The sequence below is a fragment of the Rhipicephalus microplus genome, chromosome 8 (assembly GCF_043290135.1).
Source record: "Rhipicephalus microplus isolate Deutch F79 chromosome 8, USDA_Rmic, whole genome shotgun sequence".
Lineage (NCBI taxonomy): Eukaryota > Metazoa > Arthropoda > Arachnida > Ixodida > Ixodidae > Rhipicephalus > Rhipicephalus microplus.
In genome coordinates this window covers 40,758,356-40,775,132 of record NC_134707.1, presented here as the reverse complement: position 1 = coordinate 40,775,132, position 16,777 = coordinate 40,758,356, and the positions used below count along the sequence as shown (strand labels likewise).

The 16,777-nt window shown below is 44.2% G+C and overlaps 1 protein-coding gene across 6 annotated transcripts in view; it reads left to right on the top strand.

The window, feature by feature from the left end:
• Window positions 1–15,037: 15,037 nt before the first annotated feature.
• LOC119165358 (anoctamin-4-like) overlaps window positions 15,038–16,777 on the top strand; it is a 96,831-nt gene continuing 95,091 nt past the window's right edge. For all 6 annotated transcript variants that reach the window (XM_075871623.1, XM_075871622.1, XM_075871621.1 and 3 more), the window contains exon 1: window positions 15,038–15,470. In XM_075871623.1, coding sequence (XP_075727738.1) covers window positions 15,351–15,470 — 120 coding nt within the window. In that variant the 5' untranslated portion in view covers window positions 15,038–15,350. The remainder of the gene's footprint in view (window positions 15,471–16,777) is intronic.

The window sequence follows — 16,777 nt, the reverse complement described above, 5'->3', positions numbered from 1 at the left end:
GTTCACCCATAAAGCTGATTCCAAGATTCGAGACATCACGAAGTGAGCAAAAAAGAGTCAAAATCGACAAGCCCACAAGACACAATTATACGACAAGCGACATGTTCTGAAGACTTCTGAACAGACAAGCTACGCTATCAAGAGGCCTCCTCCATCGTCCCGCACATTAGTGACAATCAACGTCGCCGCGACGGCTTTTCTGTGCATTAGTGAGGCAAAGGATGTTGCGCCGGTCATTTGTGAGATGAGCGTAATAACTGCAAAATACCCTGCGATGAACTAGATGCAATGATTAAAAATAACGGACGACTCGCTGCTGTTCCCAAACGTCGCCACCATTCGGAAGACCCAGGCTATTCCAATTTTGCAGCGTTTTGTCGGATTGCGTGTGCACTGCAGTAAGAGTGGACGTTGAGCGTGTTTTGTGACTTAGTCCGAGCGATCGGGCCGCGCTGAGGAGGAACACACCACTGCGTCCGACAGGAGCGCCGCAGCTGTGGAGCGCGCACGACGAACCTTGGTGAGGCTGGCGGCTCGATCCCCGGCGAGGCCTCCGGGACTAGTGGCGGACGCGTCGCCGCCCGCTCTTCGTGACCCGAGTACCTCCGTCGACGACATGTCCTTGCACGTCGTCAACTCGATATCTTTCTTGCTCGGTGAGTACGCTTGTTGTAATGTATGCGGTTTGAATCAAACTTATCTCCGAGTGGTCGATCGCGTAGCACGTGGACACTGCCATGGCACCGTCTGTTACTGCTACTTCGCTCAAGCTACATGCGTTCGTTCTTGCAGGCCACATGACTGTGTTTGTCATCATAACGTTGTTATTCTCTGCATAGTTTTGCAAAGAAACGGTGACTGAGATGACCTACTGGCTAGTGTACACAAGTGTGAATCAGACTACTTTATTGTACATCAGAAGAGTGGATTGGTTTGGGTGTCCACCACTGTGGATCAGTAGCTAAGCTGCTTGGCTGCTGAACCGAAGGTCGCGGAATCAAATCCCGGCCACGGTGGTCACATTTCGGTGGAGGCAAAACGGTAGAGGCCGATGTACAGTGAGATGTCAAATAAGAACAACAGATGGTCAAAATTTTCGGAGCCTTATGGCATCTCATTATCATATGATGGTTTTGGGACGTAAGACACCAGATAATAATAATAATAATAATAATGTTATTATTATTATTATTATTATTATTATTATTATTATTATTATTATTATTATTATTATTATTATTATTATTATTATTATTATTATTATTATTATTATTATTATTATTATTATTACGAATTGATTTGGTATGACTGCATCATACATCAGGACTAACCCACCACATTCGACCGAACTCCACGCAGAAGCACTGGTGCCATTGAATTGGTCCTGGTGTAAAAGGATGGTCTACGTGTGTTAAGTGATCGTACCCTCACGCGAGACAGCAAGGTGCAGCCTCTGAAGGCAGCCTTTACGCGCAGCGATTTGCCCGAAGGTGGTACTGAGACGATGCTGGTATAGTCCAGTGTTGCCGGATGCTACCGAGCAAGTACTCATACGATGGAAGTCGAAAAGAGGTGAAAAAGTAACAAATTTTCCCATTCTTGAAAATCTTTAAATTTAATAAAAATACACCACCTAAATACAAAGATATATTCGAAGAATCACATATTTATCTTGTACATTATAAATATGTGCAACTATAATCGAAAGCCCATCGTTACTTTTTAGTATCGTCAACAGGATAGTCTCCATTCGGTTGAATGCACGTTTTTCGGTGTTATGATTAGCGTGACCTTTTCATTCCCTTGGCGTATGCTTGAATTCGACACTCAACTACTGAAAGTCGTCGAGAAACACGCCATTACTGAACGACAAACGTACATTTGGGAGCGCGATAATCCCCAAAACAGTTGTATTTGCGGAAAAAAAGCGCGTAAGTCCAAGAAAAACGCGACAAGCGACTGGCTAACTCTACGAGCTACTGGGCGAAAAATGAAGCCCAGGTCCGCTAGTTATAATCTGAACTGGCACGTCTGCTATGGTCACAATACTGGTGGACAGTTTTCTGTGGCAACGAAGGGAAAGCCACGAGGGTGGATCTTCTTTCTACGTACTCCTACGAGAACTAGTCCGACAGAGTTGCCATTGGGTGTAATTGAAAAAGGTGTCTGAACACAAGCCAAATGTAGCCAAATTAGCCATGTCATTTATTATTATAGCCAAATCGGTAGCTAAATAGAACAGGAGGGGTATTATGAAGAGTTGATGAATAACTAAAACCATTTTAAACAAACGAAACCAGAAGTTGAAAAGCACCCATTAAATACCTTGGTACCAACTGGAAATTTTCGTCGCCAAATGGCCCAAAAAGTGGTCAATTTGGCACAATCTAGCCACAGACGGTGACCCTGCAGTCCCAATCGGCTTGCATTCCTCAACTCTAAAAAAAGGCGGCTGAGCCCAATCAGGGTTCAATTATTACGCTGACACCAGTTAGCGTTTGAGGTACAGGACTTCCTCACGCGTGCGAAAACGTAAAGTCACAACGTGTAAATTGAAATTGTTACAGTTATCCCAGCGGTGTATGCTACAGCGGTGTATGCGACAATATGCTACGTCCCGTATCAACGAACTACATGTAGAAAATAAAGAAATGGAACTTTCCGTTTCGAGCAGAAAATACGGACACAATTGTGGAGCTGTACTCATTGGCGTGGTTGGATTCGTGTGGTTGGACAACAGCATAAACACAGAGCCTTTGTTTCCATTCATCGCTGTCGCATCTTTTCTTCGTGCTCAAACTCATTGGCGCTATAGTAGAACGCTATTATAATGCACCAAATCTCCAAATCAGCAGTGCGATTGGAGTCTGTAGCCTTCGCTTCATTGCCAAGTAAAGCGGTGTGTGAGTGTACCCGCCCAATATGTTTCAGAAGAGAGATACAACTAATGGTGATGTCGAAATCGTGTATTAAACCAATTGCCATATCTATTCGTTCAGCGGAATGGGAGTTTTTACCTTGATGCGTTGAAATCTGCGACGCTAGAGATGTTATTTGTTTATATACTTGCATATCTACTTGGAAGAGGCACAGGTGGTCGTGTTGTGTCCCCGTCCGGACAATTTTGAAACCCTAGTCTTGCGTTTTACTACCCTCACCTGGGAATCAAAGAGTCAGCCAATTACTTCAAACGATGCTCGTGGTATAGGCGTATCCTCCAGCACAAAGAATACTCCCGTCATGTGCAGCTGTAGCTGCAAGGCACCGGGCTCTTTCAATCCCTTTTCAGGGTATTTGATTTCCCATAGACACGCCGAGCAGAAATGGAGTTTGGAATATCAGCATCGACATTGGGCTATCCAAAGAGCCTACGATGTGGCGGTTAGGCTATGTCTAACTTTCCCTACGTGGCTATGCGCCGCGGTGTCGCCCTAAGAGGTGAAACTTCTCAGGATGCTTAAGTAAAGTTCTTCGTACCGTATACCTTACAGTCGTTTCCTATTGGTTTTCTCTAGGGAAGTTTTGGGGAGTGGGGTAGCAGACGCCCTGAGCCATAATAATTGCTCATTCAGTGTGGCGCATGATACCCACTTAGCCTGCGTCGTGTCTTCTTCAATATCAACGATGAGTAGAGAAAACGTGTAAGCATAGAGGTAAGTTATGCTGACCCAAGATAGAGCGTAAATTTAATAGTGGATTGAACAGTTTTGCCTATTTTTCTCTCGTGTGCATATGTGTTGACGTCGCTCGTGTGTGTATGACGTCTCTGGAATTTGGACACTCGTAGGTGGGTTAGTTGCGAGATACCCGCTGCTGACAAGTCGCCAAGGAAACGCTATACGCATTCAACTGTAAAACAGTACTATTTGAGCTTCAGTAAGTAAAGGCCTCATCACCCGAAACGCGCCGCATATAATCTCATTTTCAATCTATCTCACGTTGTGTTGGCGACTACATACAATCTTATCTATTGACGATATCACCGCTCTGTAGCAAGACGTGGTTGTCTCATAAATGTAAACTACAACGTGCACAAAGAAAATTAACATCATTTTCGCTTGATTTTTGTTCAACTCACTGTGGTTCCTACGTCGTTACCGGTTCAGCTCTTGCTCGTAAACTGAGCCGCCTACTCGAAATCGACATATTGACCAACACGGTCGACAAGTCGCGCCGTGCGGGCCAGGGTGCCAATCACCACGCGAGGAGCATTAAGTCACCAGCCGCGACGTATCATTTGCGGTAGTCTAATGAATCTATAGTGTACACGCGGGAAGAAAAATCAAGAGGCTAACGACCACGCACCCACATCACCTTTGCCGGTCTCATTAGCAACGAAGAACCGCTTTGACCTCAATATATTTGTCTACATCTGTTTGTAGATACACTCTTTGCGGCATTCATTCCGTAAACAGTTTGTTCTTCGAACTAATCATCCGTGACATCACCTCCGCTCCTTTGGGCCGGCGTTATTGTGTTTTTTTTTGGGGGGGGGGGGGTTACAGCGTACGTGACGCGATGCCGGCTAGCTCTTCCAGTCCATCTTACTTATCGTTTCGTAAGCTTTGTTGGCTCACCTAGTGCGGCTAATGCCCCGACATGTACTCGCAAACTGAGATGGAAAACCTGTGTGTTTGTGTGTTTCGAGATCCAGAATAACAATGCGAGCTTCGCAGTTTCATAGATTGATCGATTCTTTGGTTGTTCAGTTTGCACAAAGAAGGCGCGTTTTCTTGCCCGCGAATGCACTCCCAGATATACGGGTTACATGATGGCTCAAAAAAGAGGGAAAAAAACTTTTTCTTTGTTTTGACTTGGCACAAGCCGATCAGTACCGTTGATTCACATTGAAACATTTAGTATGACACTCCAATATGTTTCAGTATGTTTCCGTATTTCCATAAGAATCGTACGGAACACATGTGAAATTGTTGACACGCGTAAGGAGAGAAGCTCATCTAAAGAAACTTCAAGTACAATGTAAGTGATGCGATGTCGAATAGCTCTTATCTTACTTATCGTTTATCTAACAGTTTATCTTACTTATTATTTCGTAAGTCTTGTAGGCTCACCTCGTGTGGCTGCAGCCCCGACATGTACATTGCGAACTGAGATGGCAGACTGGTGTTTGGGTGTTTCGCAAAGTTAATGAGTGAATCGATATTTGCGCAAATACAATGCAGGATTGCATGCAGAAGATGTTTGTGTGTAGGACATTTCAGGAACTAACTAACTATTTTTTATTGTCTTACCTCTCCCAGTTTAACACTGTGTCAATAAAGTTAGTAATCTCAACTTCTAAACTGCAATCAACCAGCGCAATTTCAGAGTAATAGATAGCACCATACCATAAAGTGATATAACAGATCGCAAATGGCGTGCGCTTCCCATTTTTGTAATACTAAAGCGGTTCGTGCTAGAGTCCACCAAGGCTTCCGTGACGTATTCCGATCACGGAAATGGCGTCTAACACATTGTCACAGGTCCCGTTAATTCGGGAGGCGATCGCCGGGCTAATTCCAAGGGCCGAAGTACCGGCCCCCCGAACCGCACCACGAAAGCGTGGACAATTTAGAAGTGGTCCTTTTTGGCGCGCCAGCGGACGCCGGCTGTGGCCCAAAGAACAAGTCAGAGCCGAGAGTTGATAACCAAAACAAAATTATATTCTCACTAATGGCAGATCAAGAACAATACACCAATATGCACACTCCACAATAGTTGCATACAATGCGTCACCAATCAAACAACGTACTACACAGTACAATCAGCCACACTCGAAACAACGGACACAGACAATACGCACTACAATGCAGTCGCATGCATTGAACAACCAAGACACCTAAAGACTAAAGAGATATAAAACCTATTCAGTCCAAAGTTCTTCGAACAAAAGCCTGAATGATGCTCTCCCGAGAATCACTCACTCAAATTCCAGCGTTGTTGTCGTTCCGCTGCCCCCGAAGTTTCTCTTCCAGGAAACCTTGCGTTCCGCAGCCCCCGAAGTTTCTCTTCCAGGAAACCTCACGTCTTCACTTGGTCTCCTAAGTTTCTCTTCCAGGAAACCTCGCGTCTTCAATTGGCCACTCTCCAAGCTTCAAACTTCTTTGTCGGAAACACGTCGGCTTCACACGCGCAGCTGTTTCCACGCGTCTTCGGTCGATAGCGGTAGACACACGCTCTTGCCTGTAGCTCGAGTCGTCACCCCTCAGGTGGAAATCGTCTTCTCCTGTTTTGTCTCTACGGACAAAACCTTCGCCGACCACACGGCAGAATCCCTACGCGCTCTGGCGCTGACTTCCGTCTTCTCCTGCTTGTCCCTACGGACAAAACCTTCGCCGACTGCACGGCGGAACACCCTGCGCACCCTGGCGCTAACTTCCGTCTTCTCCTGATCTCCCATCTCGGCTGCTCGATTAAATACCTTCCGCGCGAGATTACAGAAAGTTCTCATCATTTCGTCGGCGCGATACGCAGCGAAGGCTGGGAGAGGGCGAGACGGTTCGAAGGCCGTCCGCGACGGATGACGCAACCCGGCATCATCCCGCCCCTTTCTATCAAGAAAATTCCAGTGCTTGCTCTGGCGCCGATGAGAGGAGGTTGGTCGGCGAACCCACGCTTCCGAGGAAGAGAGTCGCACGCCCGGGGAGTCTTTGGATGTTTTTTTTATCGTTGACCTCGCGGCGTCACTCCGGCATTTCGTCGCGAGAATTTGGCGGCGCGCCCTTTTTGAGCGCTCGTTCTGTGACACACATGCACATGATTTGATGTCAAAGAAAAAAGTTCTGTCAACGGGCATGGAAGCAACGACCTCTCGGTCGGCAGCAACAGATGTCGAGCACGATATCCACTGCACGATGACCAGCAGCTTTCGAAAAGCACCTTTTATATAGCACACTTTCCTCTCACAGTGCTCTTGGTCAATGAAGTGGTGTCGCCCTCTCGGTGTGGTAATTTAGACTAGCTTACTATTTCTGCGGCCCCGACGATTAGCACCAGCAGCCCGTGTTGCAACCAGCCCGTCCCATTTGGTGGTTTCCGAAGGAAGTGCGATTTTGTCAATGCCTTGACACACCACCATGTGGTGACCTCAGCCCTAGCATCGCTCTCGCTGATGAAGTCCACCAAAACTAAAAATAGCTCTTCGACGTGTACCTGCGTCAGCTGGCTGTGATACCACATTCTTCGCTTACTCTCGCTCTGAAAAAAATCGCGGCAGGTCTACAGGTTAGACACGACACGCGCTGCATTTCCCTATAGCCCAGCCATGGTGTTCAATGACCCTTTAAAATGCCGTGGTGTGGTGATCTACCCAAGGAGTCCGTTGAAGCATTGATAATACAAGACATCCAAGCGGATAGCCTAGTCATGACTGCAAGGCTGGTTACGACTTTGCAACGCTTTGCCTTGTGCCTGTCACACCGCATTGCCTAATTACGTTTTCACCATTAACCAATGAAGCCACCACAAGGGTTTGATCACGGACGTAACCTTCTGGATGAAGATGTACCACTAAAAGCCAACATGTGTACGTCAAGGTTAAATTGGGTTATAGCTACCAAACACAAATCTACGTTGTGCAATATCTCCCGTTTGAACGTACAGTAAACATTCACTTATCTCCGCAACGGACACGTTTTACTTTCGTGTTTACCGATTGCTGTGACACAGGGATGAATAATGTTTCTAAGTGTTATAGTTCTCGGCGTAGTTGCAGAGCTTGTGGATCTGGGAACAGTTACGAGTGCAACTCATCAGTGCTACTGTTATCGGGAAAACTTTATAGTCATTACTCCCGCTGTTACTCCACTGCCGGAAATCTTAACCGACGCGTCTTCTGCTCAAGAACCTACCATTGCTACGATATAAAATTGATATCGATATATCCAGTTAAGGTTGTCACTAAAAAATAATTTACCCAACATATTGACCGAACGAGAATAATTTCCTCAAAGGTACCATATCTTGCTATATGCAATAGGTACCTAGAGTTGCCTGTGTGGTTACGTGTGATGGTTTCTAACTCTGTCGCACACGGGAGAGCTATTTTTCAGAACGGGTCATTAAACACAAAGCGATTAATATCGTCATTCGTGCTCTGCGAAATGAAAACGTCACTAAACACACTTGCAGTAGTTCTGACAGTGCGCGTCTACTACTGATATCAATACACAAATTTCGTAGCACTGAAAGACGGATGAACAGTGTTCCCGCTGCCGCGAAACACGACTGAGCGTCTCAAGCCGCAGTAGAGTGAGCGAAATGTGTCTGAAGAGCGAACCAAGAAGAAAAACAGAACTTATTTTGAGGGAAGGGATAGAAAATGGGTACTCGAAAGCATGTCGGTTGGGGCTCATAGTCCAGGGTCACGCTGGCTTGCACCTATCGTCTAACATGACTCAGAAGAGCTAATTATACCTATGGGGACGAGCTGGAAAGTTGTGCCTCCCACTGCTCCAAACAAGTTACAATGATGTTGCCTAAGAAGAGATTTAAATTTACCTGACTTTCGGTCACGCTCCCAAGAGAGCTTGGCTGTACAGCAACGCCCGAACAAACCTTACCGGTGGTTAACCAGCCTAGCTGAAATGAGGGACTAAACTCTTTATCACAGTGTCAATCTAGCAGTTCCTTAAGGTGTTTATCAATTATTGTTTTCGTATGTCTTGAAATCTGAGTGTCTGCTTGGTATTCTTTCTGTCGTTTGCAATAGGTTAGTAGCGTGTTTTATGACAATATTTACGGCACACACACGCTTGTTTCTTTTTTTTGCGCAAATAAGACGCAGAACTTTCGCATCCTCCTGGCCATATACAGTATTGCTGTAACATTTTAGTAATCCACTCCCTTGTTGTATTCAAGGAGTAAGAGCTCTCGCCATGTCTTGCTAGGAAAAGTAGCGCCAGGTTTTGCCCTTAACAATCTCTTAAACATGCTATTCGCTGGAGGCGCCCACATCAAGATCAAGTGTTTTTTTTTTTGGTCTGTTAGTGTAGCGGCGGCGTTAAATGTGAAATAAAAAAATTGTTCTTTGTCACAAAAGTGCCACATCGAGTTTGGTACTAGTGATCCGGATCTTCAAGAAAAGGTGCCAAGACTTCAAGGTTTACTGAGGAGAAATAGTGGCTTAACGAAAAACTTTGAGCAGCATTCGACTTGACCTTCTTAAACTGGTTAATCGTGCTAAAAACTGGTTTGCCCGTCCAACAGTAGCCCCCCTAAACTGGCTGCCGCCATCTTTCCTAGTGAACGACTTCACTGTTAAGCAATAATTTTCAGCCCGTGATTTTGTTTAAACCTTCTTTGTTCGCTTCTCTTTTTTTTTTTGACAAAACAGAAAGGTTTATTGAAGCAAGAATGATTCATTTTCCATGATAAACTTCGCACAAAAGAGGATGAATTCCGGACAATTTTCTTTTTGCTACCACAATCACTCGCACACGTTATTCAAATTCTAAAGGAGCGCCGCCTTTGTTATACAAATGTCGCACTTTCGTGATGTACACAAGTCGCTAGCATGTGTTTAACTTAAAGAGCTCATGGTTAATGAACGTTGGTATAGGCAGCTGTATAGTTTTATTTCATGATTTAAGCTAATATTTCACTTGAATTTATTTCCTCAGCGCATCGCTCTCACAAGAGAAGTAAGAGTGCACGTTACAGACCCTTTCAAGGTTTACAAGCACAGCCCCTTGATGACTTCCGGTTTTGTTCCCAGATGTGCTTGAATTGCATTTGGGGGCCACAAGAGCTTCAGAAAGTAGTCAGCTGATTTTCTACAGTTTCCTTTTCATATATAAATAAGTATTGTTTTGAGCTACATCAAAATATAAAGCAATCCTTGGTACTTTACGCACGTTTCTTTTATGTAACAAACAATATAAAATTCTTTACGCTTGGAAAAGAAATTGAAAACGTCTGTTATGTTTCGACGTTAGCAGTTGGTAAATGAGGTGACCGGAAGTTTTTTTTTTTTTGGGGGGGGGGGGGGAAAGGAGCAGGGTACAACCCTTGTGAAATTGAAAACATCTATAGCCTAACATTAGGTAGTCACGCCTACAGCACCAGAATCTCTTTTTTTCTCTTTGAAATTTATAACCTTTCATAGAGGAGTTCAGATGCACTTTAGTCGTTTACATCCGGTAAGATTAAAATGCGTGCAATGAACGTTCCTTTTTTTTCATAGGCGAGCAACAGAAGAGTCAGCAAGGAAGTCGGCCGAACAGTCCCGCGGACCTGTCTCACGTCGTGGCTGGGGACATCAGAAACAGGTCACATAGCGTAAGTTTTCATGCGGGTATTCAAACTCTGTGTGTGATTTTGTTGTAGGTAGTATAACTATCATCACCAACCTGTCTTATTCCCACCGCCGGACGAACGGATCTACTAATGATCTCCGTCCACCCCATCTGATGCGAGTTGATAACGCTTGCACGCCCGCTAACTTTTTTGATTTATACTCTCAATTTAATAATGTGCCGTCCTTGATTCCTTGTCCCACACCTTATTTAGGGGCCATTCTGTTGCTCTACCTCACTACGGGTCACCTTTCCTACGCACATTGCGCGGTCCTCCTAGATTGATTTATTTCACCTAATATCTACGACATCAAATATCGGTTACACCTAAATTGTTTCCGGGCACATTCTCCTGTCTTCTGATCCCACAATGTTACGAATGGCCGTTTTGAGCGCAAAAGCATGAACAAGGAGCCAGAGTCTGTGTCTTGAGCTCACAAAGGTTCTGAATCATTCGTACCAGTTGGTCCAACTCGCAACTCCTATAATGTTACGCCGGCCATTTTCAGTAGAATTGGAGGCTGTGTGATCTTTATTTTCTTATCGAGTTCCACTAAACTCTTTGTTCATCACATACGCCCTTTATTTATTTATTTATTTATTTATTTATTTATTTATTTATTTATTTATTTATTTATGGATACTGTCAGCCCTTTGCGGGCTATTACAGGAGTGGGGTTGACTCATATAAAACAGAAATGAGCATAAGAGAACCATAAGAAAAAGAACCTTCACTACTAGAACAAATCATTTCTGAGCACATACACTTAATATATCATAATGGCGAAGCATATAGTTTACAGAGAAGTTAGTGAAAAATAAGAAAAAAGAGCATCACTGCCGTACTTGATGGTACGTACTTAGAGAGAGAAAGAGAGGGAGAGAGAGAAAGAATGGACAGGAAAGGCAGGGTGGTTAAACAACTTCTGGCTCAGTTGGCTACCCTATACTTGGGTAAGGCAAAGGGGTAATTGTAGAAAGGAAAGAGATAGACAGAAAAGAAGAAGAGTGAGAAAGACATGGATAAGTCGTCAGCTCGAGACTACATAGCGCGGTCTCACGCCGTTCACAAGCACTCGTGAAGTCCGGTGGGTCCTCAGGAAGCACAAGAAAGATTTCGTGGCCTTGCGCGTATGTCACCGAGTATTAAGGGTGTACGTTACGGCTTCTGGCCGCAACTATTGGTTTTAAGTGATCGCTTTGAATGCGATAGCATTTATTAAAGGGCTCGTTTTGCAGAAACTCGGACGTTGTTCGTTGTGAGCGAAAAAATGATCGTCTTGTGCGTGACCGAAAAATTGAGAAAGATGCAAATAAATAAAATAATAAAATTTCCTGGTCTGAGTGGGGATCAAACCCACGTCATTAGCGTGGCAAGCAGCCACGCGTCCTTAATGTGTACCATAGGATTAATTAAAATGCCCAATAAAATAGTACATAGTACCACATGGGGTGGCACTGTCGCAGTTCTATAACGAGAATCAGCGTACATGCACTTGTTGAGAGAAATTGTTAATACGGTGAAAATAACTTCCTGGGCTTCGTTTGACATCCGGTGAAAGTGACTTTCATGCTTTACAAGCACACGAGCCCTGTATACATGCATGAAATTACAACAAAAATATTGGCATAAAAATAAATGCGTGGTACAAGCGTACAATGTCATCGGACGTCAGAACACGTGATACTGACTTCATGGTTTAAAGCCAGTCACCCACTACAAAAAAAACAGACACGTTACTGCACCTATTTTCTTCAAGGCCACGTAGTTGATTCACAGCAAATGCATAGCATACCTGAGGGGCAACATCAGTATTAGGTGGTGTGTTTCTTTACTAGCATATGCATATATACCTAAATCTAAAGACTTTAGTAGCATCTTACGCGGCGCTGAAAATGCGATGCCATGCACTAAGAAGCCCTCTGCTGACGATATGATGCTGCCACCTGGCAATATCCCCGCGTTCCACACCAGCTCCGGCAGAAGAATTTATCTTTTGGCAACATTTGCAGCGAAGCACACTAGTATGCGGCCAATTTTTTAAAGACGACAGTCTTTCTTGGGGAACTACGACGTAAAAATTTTGGTTTGTCTGTCTGTACATTTGTCTATTTGTCCAACCTTAACAGTACGCTGAACGGCATCAAAGTGATCAAACGATACTCCAAATGGCCGACCCCAACCACAGCACCCACCAATACTGCTCAAGGTTCAGCGTTAATACTTGTGCGATTGTCAATAAAAATATTGACCCCGTATCCGCATGTAATCTGCAAATGTCGTCGAAAGACGATAGTCTGGCATGTGGAGAAAGTGAACAATTAATTTGATGTTCTGCGCAAGAAAATCGGTGAATGGTATTTTGGAGGCACTGAATTAGAGTGCCTCGAGCGTGCAGCGGAGGCGAACGAGCGGATCAAATCACGTCACACGTGAGACATGAGCGCCACCTGGCAGTCCCCTTGCAAAACGAAGTGCGTCGCTCTGAGACGGGCGTGCGCGCCTGTCTCAGAAGTGACAAGGTGAGGAACGCAAGGCGACGGGTAGGTGGCACTACAATCGCGTCTTAGCAAAGCGTTGGAAACACCTTTTCGTGCAAGCGTTGGATGGTCAGCGCAGCGTGCTGAGTGCTACGTTCCTTAAAATACTTATGTATGCATTTTAGAGTAAAATATGCACATGCAGAATATATACGTGCTGTTATGGTGCCCCAGACTTGCACAATGATTGCTGATTAATTGACAATCGCACAAGTATGAACGCTGAACCTTGAGCAACATTGGTGGGCGCTGCGGATGGGGTAGGCCGTGTCAAGCACCCGGTGTCGTTAAGAGTGGACAAACAGACAATTGTACAGACAGACAGACCGACAGACCGACAGACAGACAGACAGACAGACAGACAGACAGACAGACAGACAGACAGACAGACAGACAGACAGACAGACAGACAGACCAAAATGTTTGCGTCGAAGGTCCCCAAGAAAGACTATCGTCTTTGAAAGCAATTATTGCGCATATCTGAGGCACCATAACAACACGTCAATATTATGTATGTGTATTTTTACTAGAAAACGCATACCTGAGTAATTTTAAGGATCGTAGCCTTTATAACATTGCGCTGGCCATGCAACGCCTGCACGATACGGCAAGAGTTTCCAACGCTTTGCTAAGACGGCACGGTGGTAGCACCTATTTGTCACCTTGCGTTCTACACCTTATCACCTCAGAGACGGGCGCGTACGGCGCGCGCCCTGTTTTCCAGGATAACTGCCAGATAGCGCTCATGTCTCACGTGTGACGTGACTTGATGGGCTCGTTGGCCTCCGCTGCACACTCGAGGCACTCTAACGCAGCGCCTCCAGACTACCATTCACCGATTTTTTTTTTTTTCGCAGAACATCAAATGAACGTTTTGTTCACTCTCTACAGACGCAAGACTATCGTCTTTCTACGACATTTGTGGTGTAACATGCAGATACGGGGTGCCAATTTCTTTTCCAAGGCTTGTTTTTGGTAGTGCACAAACGTCATGCTCCGACAAAACGAAAAGAGGCATGATATAGGAGAACGCTGTGCCTGTATTTCATTCGCCTGCGCGCGCTATTCTCCCGGCGTTGAAATTTATCGCTCACTTCCACTCCGGCCAGATGCGCGCTTCCCGCCCTTCGTTCGTCCCATTCCGTGTTCCCACCTCCTCTCTCTTCCTTCAAATATCTCATCGTATACAAACCGACCACACGCCGACACAGTAAAGGCGGAAACGGAAGTCAATACAAGCGTGGAGTTTAGGAAGAGATAGTGAGAACTCGCGAGCGTCGACGCCTCTGGAGCTGATGTCATCCTTCGCCGACAACTCTCCGTTCAGCGGCGGACGTTCTAGGCTGCGTTTTAGAGTTCAAAACGTTATTAGCGAAAAAGATACTTGGCCATGTCTTCTCTTTCAAACTCTATCACGCATCATGTCGTCCGATCTAACCGCCAATATGCCAAGATGATGACGATTTTAAGAAGTCAGTAATTGTTTTTTTTTCTTCCCAGCTTGCCCCCCTGACTGTTCGAACTGTGCAACACATGTCGACAACTATACCATTGCATCAAGAGAAATATTATTAACCTTACTCGAAAGCAAAACAAAAGAATAAAACACGAATGTGTTTTCAAAAGCACGGGGCACCAGAATGTTCATACAGTTTAGGTCTATTTCTTACTATTCATATCTAGCGTTGAAATACCCATTAGAGCTTTAGAAGTTCCCAGTCAAACGAAAGTTTCAAATCGAAAACATGAATAAGGGCAAGTGAATAGACGGACTGAAGCAATTAAACAAGTTACATGAAATAAAAACATACTGTTGAGAAACTTTGTCTCGCAATTAGCTTCTAAATATAGGCGCCCGTATAGCTATGCTCCCTTGGCGAATTTACGAGCTTTCAGCGTATCCCTTAATGTAAAGCAAATAAATGAATTTGAGTTTAAACACAAGCTAATTCCTGTGTTCGTTCCTTCCGAAGCAGAGCTCTCGATGCGTCAAACACTACACGAATAACAAAGCGTGGTAAAAGAATGTTTTAGACGCTCTTTTGTGTTTCTTTGTTTTTTTTTGTGGTGTTTCAGTAGTCTAGGCTTTTCCCTTCATAATGATGCATCAACTAGCCCCGCAACAAGTACTTCCATGTTCATTTCTTTTTAAATTTTTTTCTTTATTTTTGCTCCTAAGGGGTACCCCACCTCCAAACACATTACAAACGTACGCCTCCTGGAATCGACGGTCTTGACATCAGAAAAGGCCCAACTTCTTCAGGGTACATTTGCTATCCCAGTCCCCTTTCTTTTAGAGCCGAGTATTTCGTTGTTTTGTTTCTTTCCTTCCCTCTTTCTCTTATATGCGTTCACTCGGTTCCTTCTCTCCCGCTATGCTGCCCCTATCAATTACCGGCGCCACAGCGGAGGTAAGTAAGCGCGCAGAATCAGACCCGCAATGCGCGTTCTCTCGAGAACAGGTGCGCAGCCGTAAGCGCGACCGTGAGTGCGGGCCTCGGGTTTTCGAGGATTATGACCGCCGGCGCATCGTCGACCCTCATGGCCTTCTGGAACTGGGCATTCGATCACGGCAGCCTCTATGACGAGAACTGGAGTGCCCGCGAAAATCACGCCGTCCACGTCGCAAGCAGCGTAAGAATATACACAGTTTGCTAATGATGAATCTGTTGAGAAATTGCCAAACTGCGTTATGTTATGAGCTATGTGTACTTCCCAGGAATAGACCTAGTTTCTCTTTTTCTCAATGCACCCACTAAATTTAATATTGCTTTTTAGCGCATGTATGCTATTTCTCCTTTGCTGTTTTGCTGTGCAAGATGTCAGTAATAATAATAATAATAATAATAATAATATTAATATTAAACCAAAAGGGTGAAAGCCCGCAGATTATCCATACCACATTAGACTTCACTTCTGGGGCATAGATGTTCACCTCAGCTGATATTCTAGACGACGCTTTCTATACGACTTGTTAAGTTTCTCACAGGCCATGTGCACTAATTGCTCTAACTACGTCAAAGTAAGCGTTCTTAAGTATCTTACCGTCTTTACAGTGTCTTTACAGTCGCCATGTTCACTTGTTGATGAATTAACTGTGGCTTATTTACACAGAAGTAAAAATTATATATATTAGTTTGAGAAGTAGATGGATACCTTGAAAAGTTGACTATTGACGCGATTAGCCGATAATCTCAACTAACTAGGATCATACCATGCCAAACATCCCGGCTATTTTGGTGACAATATAAGACGTTGTCGCGAATAAATTGCGCTGACTTAATGTATCGAAAGGAGCAAATTGTTCGATTAGCTCGGAGAGAACAAAAGTTAGTTCGCACCGAAGCCTACTAAATTTAACTGAATGTCGTCTGAGTGTCATTTGTCAAAAAAACGTATTGTGAAAGCATAGTTTGCTGCTTCAGTACAAAACTTGGTTTATTATAAACCAAAGAAAGTTGTGCGATGAGTTGGAGCTCAATTACATAACTGCACTTTTTCTCACACGTAGGCAACCAGACATTTTGCAAAAATGCCCTATGCTCGCCATGCTCGCCCATGTAGCATTGGGCTATATAGAAATACGTGAGTAATGAATACCTACTCTACAAAAACTAATATTTTCAAAACACTGAAAAATTTATGACAAAAAAATCACGAACGTGAGAAAACCATCCACTTCATCAATTTAGTTGCGTTAAAAATCAGCTTTGCACCTCAATCAAAAGCAAATAAATACTGATTTCTCTTTGCAATAGAAGTTTTATTAATTTTTTTTTCTTTTTTAAGAAAGAAAACAATTTCTGAAGTGCCCCATAGCCATCAATGGAGAATTCGTTTTTTTCTTTTTTTGAAAATGAAGAAATGTAATGATGAAACCCTCGACATTAGAACAACTATATATTTGCTTTCGATTAAAGTGTAAAGGTGAATTCTAATTA